This window comes from Podarcis melisellensis, assembly GCF_964234715.1.
Source record: "Podarcis melisellensis genome assembly, chromosome: 13".
Classification (NCBI taxonomy): domain Eukaryota; kingdom Metazoa; phylum Chordata; class Lepidosauria; order Squamata; family Lacertidae; genus Podarcis; species Podarcis melisellensis.
In genome coordinates, this window is record NC_138545.1 from 11,039,194 (window position 1) to 11,048,153 (window position 8,960).

The 8,960-nt window shown below is 44.2% G+C and overlaps 1 protein-coding gene across 1 annotated transcript in view; it reads right to left on the reverse strand.

Moving 5' to 3' along the window:
• RPGRIP1 (RPGR interacting protein 1) overlaps nt 1-8,960 on the reverse strand; it is a 44,165-nt gene that overhangs the window by 5,706 nt on the left and 29,499 nt on the right. The window contains exons 18-21 of the mRNA XM_081885223.1: nt 8,903-8,960; nt 7,729-7,910; nt 2,801-2,929; nt 877-1,012 (exon numbers count right to left, since the gene is read on the reverse strand). The exon at nt 8,903-8,960 is cut by the window's right edge and continues 276 nt beyond it. Coding sequence (XP_081741349.1) covers nt 877-1,012; nt 2,801-2,929; nt 7,729-7,910; nt 8,903-8,960 — 505 coding nt within the window. The remainder of the gene's footprint in view (nt 1-876; nt 1,013-2,800; nt 2,930-7,728; nt 7,911-8,902) is intronic.

Below are 8,960 nucleotides of genomic sequence, written 5' to 3' on the forward strand. Positions count from 1 at the left end.
AAGCTTATGCCACAACTGATCTTAGACTTGGTTCTAATATTTACAAGGTGTGACTGGAAACTTCAGTTGAATGGTCACAGAAATCAGACAGCGAGAAATATTTGAACATACATGCCTTGCAGGCCTTCAAAGCAGGCCCCCTCTGATACAAGGCACTGTTGACAATATTCAGAGAACTGTTGGAAACTTCTGGAGAAATCCTCTTTTCGTACTGCTTTCAGTTCCCTCGTCACAGCAGCTTGGACGTGTGAAATGTTGGGAAATCTGTGCCCTTTCAGTGCAGATTTCAGTTTTGGAAAAAGAAAGAAATCCGGTGGGGCCAGATTGGGACAATATGGAGGGTGGGACAACTCAGTACCCTCAGTAACAATTTCACAGGGAATATGCAATTCTTCCGCCATCATTCAGACAGACAAACGGCGATCCCACATCAATAACTCACAAACTCTGCCGACATTTGCTGCCATTCTCGACAGTCTGCCAGATTGAGGGCCATCATTGACGGTTTGCCACCCTTCACGGAAACACTTAAACCAGTCATACATTGTCTGTCAAGTTGCAGCTTCATCTCCGTACACAACTGTGAGCATTTTGTGGGTTACCAGTGCCGATTGTATGTTCGAATATTTCTCGCTGTCTGATTTCTGTGGCCATTCACCGAACATTCTGGTCGCACCTCGTATTTTGTTTCATTGCTCCAGGGGCAACAGTAGCCTGATACCACCCATAACAGAAAGAGCCAATGTTGCATCTTCCAGCTGTTACTAGACTCCATCTCCCATCATCCCTGACCATTGGCCATGCCGGCTGGGGCTGATGGGAGTTGGAGTCCAGCAGCAAGTGGAGAGCTACTGACTAAGCTTTCCGTGAAAGTACCATTGTCACTCAGCATGGCTGCTTCAGCCGGTGGGCTTGATTTCCCTTCCGATTCCTGGTGACTTGTGGTTGTCATCTCTTCTTCCGCTGCCGCCGCCTTGTGCTCCTCTTCCTCTCGTACTCCTTCCAGGGCCACCTGCGCAGACACAAGCCCCACTGAGGTTAGGGTCTGAGAACAGCACAGCAACCGGGCTTCTCCTCTGACTTCTAACAGAAACACTGGTGTTAAATAAGCAAGTACTGTATACAAATCTGCTTTCATATGGAGGGTCTGAACATTCTCCATAATTTAGCTTCTTCTAAATGTGGAAGTGTGTATGAGACCTTATGGATTGCAAGGGCAAGGGACTTGTCTCTTGCACTTTAAGCACCATGCACATCAAAAAACTATAAAAACAACAAAGCTATACACGTGACCACCAGCAAAGGGAAGGGGGATTGATTTTTAAAACCACACTGGGCATTGTAGCACCCCAAGAGGAAGAGGGGAAGGGCAGTGCCAAAGAATGCTCCAACTACCACACAATTGCGCTCATTTCACACGCTAGCAAGGTTATGCTTAAAATTCTACAAGGCAGGCTTAAGCAGTATGTGGACCGAGAACTCCCAGAAGTGCAAGCTGGATTTCGAAGGGGCAGAGGAACCAGAGACCAAATTGCAAACATGCGCTGGATTATGGAAAAAGTTGGAGAGTTCCAGAAAAACATCTACTTCTGCTTCACTGACTACGCAAAAGCCTTTGACTGTGTCGACCACAGCAAACTATAGCAAGTTCTTAAAGAAATGGGAGTGCCTGATCACCTCATCTGTATCCTGAGAAATCTCTATGTGGGACAAGAAGCTACAGTTAGAACTGGATATGGAACAACTAATTGGTTCGAAAAGAGTACGACAAGGCTGTACATTGTCTCCCTGTTTATTTAACTTATTTGCAGAATTCATCATACAAAAGGCTGGACTGGATGAATCCCAAGCTGGAATTAAGATTGCTGGAAGAAATATCAACAATCTCAGATATGCAGATGACACAACCTTGATGGCAGAAAGTGAGGAGGAATTAAAGAACCTCTTAATGAGGGTGGAAGAGGAGAGCACAAAATATGGTCTGAAGCTCAACATCAAAAAAAAAACAAAAACCAAGATCATGACCACTGGTCCCATCACCTCCTGGCAAATAGAAGGGGAAGAAATGGGGGCAGTGAGAGATTTTACTTTCTTGGGCTCCATGATCACTGCAGATGGTGACAGCAGTCACAAAATTAAACGACACCTGCCTCTTGGGAGAAAAGTGATGACAAACCTAGACAGCATCTTAAAAAGCAGAGACATCACATTGCCAACAAAGGTCCATATAGTTAAAGCTATGGTTTTCCCAGTAGTGATGTATGGAAGTGAGAGCTGGACCATAAAGAAGGCTGATCGCCGAAGAATGGATGCTTTTGAATTATGGTGCTGGAGGAGACTCTTGAGAGTCCCATGGACTGCAAGAAGATCAAACCGATCCATTCTTAAGGAAATCAGCCCCGAGTGCTCACTGGAAGGACAGATCCTGAAGCTGAGGCTCCAATACTTTGGCCACCTCATGAGAAGAGAAGACTCCCTGGAAAAAACCCTGATGTTGAGAAAAATGGAGGGCACAAGGAGAAGGGGATGACAGAGGATGAGGTGGTTCAACAGTGTTCTCGAAGCTACTAGCATGAGTCTGACCAAACTGCGGGAGGCAGTGGAAGACAGGAGTGCCTGGCATGCTCTGGTCCATGGGGTCACGAAGAGTTGGACACGACTAAACAACAACAAGAATTTTCAGTACCTTTAGCAAACAACAGCTCCCAGAATCCTTTGGGAGAAAGCCATGGCTGTTTGAAGTGGTATAAGAGTGCTTTAAATGTATAGTGTACTCGGGGCCAAAGTCTTCATCTCTCACCTGCTGGATGGCTCCATTTTCTGGCCTGGCATGTTTCCGAATGCGTTTCTCCGCCTCGGACGTACAGAGACGTGGCTTTTTCCTTTGGAGACTGAAAGGCAGACGCTCACTACCACTTTCTCGGGAGACCTGAACGGGCATAAGAGAAACCAGAAGTGAGGGACCAGTCTATAACCCCCACCTCCATAAACACAGTTTTAACAATGAGTCCGTAAGTGACTGTGGAGGCCAATTCTGGATCCACACGGACTCATTGTTAAAACTGTGTTTATGGAAGACAATCTTACTCAGCTATGAGTGATCGCCAAAGAAGAAGAGTCTATAACTAAGCCATCTGGCACCCTCTGGTTTCCATTCTTAACTTTCATATATACTTATCTTGAAGAGTTCATGATCTCCATCTGCCCATCCTGGCTTTTGTGGAGGGGCCATATCAGAGAGTTGTTTTACTTAAAATATTAATCTGATTTTAACGCTTACTGCTCCTTTCCACTCATCTACTGCAACAACGACACACAAGAGATCTGTAATTATTCTCTCTCTTTTTGTTAAAAAAAGAGAGAGAAGCCAGCACTCAGGGAGACCCCAGTAGATTTATTTTTTAATAGTTTTTTGGTTTTGCTGTTTTCTTTTTTCCTTTCTTTTCTCTTTTTTTTAAATGATATTTATTGAAATTTTCAAAATGTTACAAAATAAAATAGAGACAAAGAAAAGTGCAAAAATAAAAATAATTAATTAACATTTTTTTTAAGAAAGAAAAAGACAAACCCCTCCCACCATATAGATACAGATTCAAACGAAAAAAGAAGAAAAAAAGAAGAAAAAAGAGGAAAAAATTCAACAATACATCACAAACAATTAAAAACATTTAAAAAAAGAAACAACAAATTCATTATTTCCAAATCCTCAACTGTCATCACCTTCTTTCTTAGACCTCCTCTTCCTCCCTTTCTTTGTATCCTAGTTGTTAATTATCCCAGCAAATCCCTTCCATATTCATAATATTCTGTCATTACATTACCCTAAACTGTTTTAGTCTTATCTTTCTATAATAAGATAAATCTTAAAACTTAAAACTTAAATCTTGTCCTTACCAGCTTCTCATAACCATAACATTCTTTTATAATTCTTTGAACATTTTTACTAAAGCCAAGTAATTTCATTCCAACATTTTTCTAAAGTTCATCGATTTTATAAAACAGTTCTAACGGTAGGGGGAAAAAAAATACAAACAAGTCCAATCTTCATCCAACGTCCCTTCCTCCTGGTTCCGGGTTTTGTCAGTCCTTATTATCACGTCGATCTAGCTCATTAACCTGGCAACCTTATGTCCGAGGCCCTCAAGTCTCTTCCTTGTCCCTTCCGCAGCTCTTCTTCATATCCGTAGCTATATTTTCCCTTGTCTCCTGCTCGTAATAACTCCAGCTTAACAATGTTTTTAGCCCTTCTCGACAGATCAGCCCTTTTCCATCTTCAACACTAAGTTCCATATGGTATGTAACAGCATGTTTCAAAAACCCTCCAAGGTTAAGAGCCCCCACAATCCCAAACATCTCACGGCCCATTGCCATATTTGAAAAGTCCAGACATCCCAGCATGGGGGGGGGGTCAATCCAGCCCCCCATTTCCAAGCCAAACCAGACTTTTTCTTTCCAAATCTGGCTTTTTCCAAGTTCATTTGTCAAGTCCGAAAACTCATATTCCTGTTGGGCCTGTTCTGTCAAAACACACTCCTGATTTAATTCCTGAGTGGGCTCCACATATTTTCCCACTGCCTGTTCAAAGTTTCCCACTGCTTGTTCCAAATTTCTAGCCGAGGTCGCCATCCAGTTCACCTTTTCATGTAATTGTTCCAGTAGGGCATTTGTTTTGTAAAAGACACACAACAAGGTTTCTGAATACATTGTCCTGCAAGGTCAAATGCCTGTTCCCACGATTGTGATCTATAACAGCTGTCGGCTCCCTGGAGTTGGTTACAGTTTCACAGTCTCCCTCTAGGAGTTTCCCCTTTTAAGATACTTTGTCAAAATTTATTCCTTTCAAATGCAAAGAGGAACAATAGAATCACTATGTTTCTCTTCTTTTTGCTATCTGTCAAAAGCACTTATTTCTGGTCAATGAACTTCAAACGTCGGTCCTGACACCCCCGCTCCAGTATCAGGACGGAGGAAAGTTACTTTGCTTTAAACTCACTTTAAACAGTCTAAAAATGATCCTCCCCCCTTCTTCTGCTGTCAAAGGGGGGTTCCACAATTATAGATGATGGAATCCAGTCCTTTAAAGACGATTTTCTTAGCTCTAGTTTATGTTGTCTTTGCTTTATTCTGTTTACAAAAGAATGGGAGGCTGACTTCCTGTTTAGACCTTCCTGTTCCGTACCAAATTAAAATAGGTATTTTAAGATCCAATTCATTTCTGCTCGCTAGTCCTTATTTGATGTCCAATTGTTCAAAATCTAAGTACTCACGGGTGCTTATTTTAGAGTCCAAATTGTCCCAGGAAAGAGGCAGCGCTCTCCGGCAACGGCTATGCGGCTTCGCTCCACGGAAATAGCAGTTGACTCTCAGCACTGCGCCACTTCCCCCTCTTCACTTCGGAGCCCGTTAGTGGGTTCCTTAGCGAGTTGGGGGGGCGCTAAAGGTGCCCGCCGAGTCCCATGGTCACAGGCTTCATCCACCTGTGATTTTTGAAAGGGTCCCCGCTTCGCCGTAGCGGAAAAGACCTGTTTCTCGCGGAGCTATTTCCTCCAGTTCAGAGGGAGTCTGCCATTGCCGGTGGCACCACTCCTTTTTTCCTTTCTTTTCTCTTTCTCTTTTTTCCTTTCATCTTTTCTCTCTCTCCCTATCTTTTTTCGTTTATGCTTGGTAACGTTATCATATTTACATATTTGTATTTATATAGTTATCTTAGATTTCGCAACAATTTTAATATGTACACTGTAATGATTATGCCAGTCTAAGAATATACAATGTAAGATAAGCTCATCTTTTATTTTTGATGTTTTTCCTTTCTTCTTGTATGTGCGGAAAATTTGAAAACAAACAACTATTTGCCAGGAGTGGGATTCGAACCCACGCCTCCAGAGGAGACTGCGGCTTGAATGCAGCGCCTTAGACCGCTCAGCCATCCTGACACGATAAATGACATGCAAAGCCTGAATGGCAGAAGTAGAAAGGACAGTGGGAAGCCTTTTCATAAGTTTGTTTTGTTAAAAGGAACTGAGATTGTAAGGGTATTTCCACTTGGCCGGTGCAGCCTCAAGCCTTGACACAGCCTCTTCCTTGCTGTATCAGGCATAGGCAAACTCAGGCCCTTCAGATGTTTGGGACTACAATTCCCATCATCCCTAGCTAACAGGACCAGTGGTCAGGGATAATGGGAATTGTAGTCCCAAACATCTGGAGGGCCGGAGTTTGCCTATGCCTGCAGATGAACACTTAAGGCCCAACCAGGGTGAGGCCGCTACAAAGATCCTTAAGCAGCATTAGGGTGCTGGCCCATCAACCTTAGTCTGCCCTCAGCCAGATCCCTCTGCCTGCCTTATAACCAGCTATTTATTGCCCTGGCTATAAAGCCTGCTCTTCCTTAGTCCCAGCATTGTCCTTGTGGAACTCAGCAGGGAGGCAGGTGAGGACAAAATTAGAAGTACAGTGGTACCTCGGGTTAAGTACTTAATTCGTTCCAGAGGTCCGTTCTTAACCTGAAACTGTTCTTAACCTGAAGCACCACTTTAGCTAATAGGGCCTCCCGCTGCCGTTGCGCCGCCGCCATGCGATTTCTGTTCTCATCCTGAAACAAAGTTCTTAACCTGAGGTAATATTTCTGGGTTAGCGGAGTCTGTAACCTGAAGCGTATGTAACCCGAGGTACCACTGTAGTTGGGTCCACCTATCATTAGCTGCCGTAGTCGGATGCAGAGGAATGCTGGGAGGAACCAGCTGACGAACCCCCAAGGGAAGATGGCTCAGACCCAGGGGATTGGTGGTAGGACGACAAAGAGTGGTCAAAGGCAAAAAGCTGGGAAGAAGCGTCAAACAAAGCGTCAAAGCTGAAGAGATAACAGGGCTTGGTGAGTCCTGGGGAGAGTCTATGGCAGAGGGAAGTTCAAAGTCAGAGGGGAAAACTGAAGGCAGAGGCAGAGATGAGCCTGGCTGGTGAAGAGGCATGGGTGTCTCCCCTTCCTTCTGCAACAAGCTCCCCTTTTCCAATTTCCTAGAACCAGGAGAGGCATGAAGAGAGCGGAGGATAGACTGGCTGCATACAGACACAGTCTCCGATTGCTTAAGACAGGGGTGCCCAAACTTTTTTCAAAGAGGGCCAGATTTGATGAAGTGAACATGCGTGAGGGCTGGCCAAAGTTGTTGAGATTTGACCCCAATAAATAAACTGCCACAGGGTCATTACAAAGCAATACACAATTCATACAGCCTACCTCCAGGTTAAACAAGCATTTTGTTCAGAATGTAGGGATCATTTGTTCTTGCAACCACCGATAAAAACTTTGCCACTGCTAATGTTCTAGCATTTGTCCGGTCTTCCAATAGGAACCTGACATATAGTAAGTCTCTGATTTTCCTGGGAAAGGTACCAGCAAGGGTAGTATCAATTCAGCCCTGGCTTGCTCATATTTTGCACAATGCAACAAAATATGTTAAATCAGCCGGGGGGGGGCTGGATTAGGCCTCCAAAACGGACTTTAGACAGGAAAAGCCCTAGAGTGGAGGAGACATAGACAGCTGTGGGGAGGTGGGGACCTTTAATGTCCTCAGCTGATCTCACTAGGTCTGACACTCAGCCAAGATGGTGGAGACCGGGTTTTTGCTAATCGAGAGGTAACTCCATCTTCGGACTTTGTGGTTTACTGGCCTGCTTGCTCTGCGACAGCCAAGGGGGCTGCAAAGTCCGACCCTTGACGCTGACTTTACATACCCGGCTTCGCAGCTCGGCTTTCTCTTCCTCGATCTGCAGCTCTAAAGACCGCCGCTGTTGCTCCCGGTCGGCGGACACCTGATGGCGGAAGTCCTCCGGGGGCATGTAAAGGAGCTTCCACTCCAGACGTAGGCAGATGGAGCCATTGGATTTCCCTGCTGGATCCATAAGGACAAAATCTCCTGCAGGAGGGAGGAAGAGTCGACACAGGTGGTTTGTGTTTGGGTCTCAGCTGAAATGATTTTGTCACACTGAACGATGATGCAACCCAGGTTTGACACCGATGACTTTAAAATGTGCAGTTTCCACAATAAGGCAGCCGATTTATTTATTTACCTACTGAAAATCCCCTCCCACCTTTCCTCTAAGGAGCTGAGGGTGGCATACATGATTTCCCTTCCTCCTTGTTTTATCCTCCCAACAACCCTGTGAGGTCGATTAGGCTGAGAGATAGACTGGCCCAAGTCACCCAGTGAGCTTCAGGGCTGAGTGTAGATTTGAACACAGGTCTTCCACGTCCTAATTCAACACTCTAAAAACCACTACAACAGCCAAAAAAAAATGTGTAGAAAGATACCCATCGTAGTGAAAATGACATACAGAAACGCATTATATCGGGGGGAATTCCTTGCAAAAATGTAAACAGATAAAAACATTAGCAGGATTATTGTAATAAAATGCAGTTTCAAAAGAGTATATATTTACAGTAGATAATTAAATGAGCAAGTTAAATGAATTTGGATATGCAGAAGATATTTTTAAAAAAAAAAATTAAGGAACTGCAGAAAGAGGGGGAAGTCAAATTTTGAAATGTTAAATTGATTGTAAAGCTAATGAAATGTATAACCTTGAAAAGCATAAATAAAATCTTTTGAAAAGTACGAGTTGAGCCCCACTTTTATTTATTTATTTATATAATATTTTTGTGAAATGAGAAACTGTGGCTGCATCCACATCATACACAGAAAGTTCATTTAAAGCACACAACTTCCCCCCCAAAGAATCATGTGACCTGCAGTTTGCTAAGGGTGCTGGGGATTGCAGCTCTGTGAGGGGAAAACTACAGTTTCCAGGCTTCTTTGGGAGGAAGGCACGTGCTTGAAACGCGCCTTAAATGTATCATGCACCTGCAGCCCGAGAGAAATCCCTCCACCCCGAGATATGCCCATCTCACCTGCGACGCTACGCCCTTGTGCCAGGGGCACCAGTGGGATCTGGGCCTTTCCCAGGTA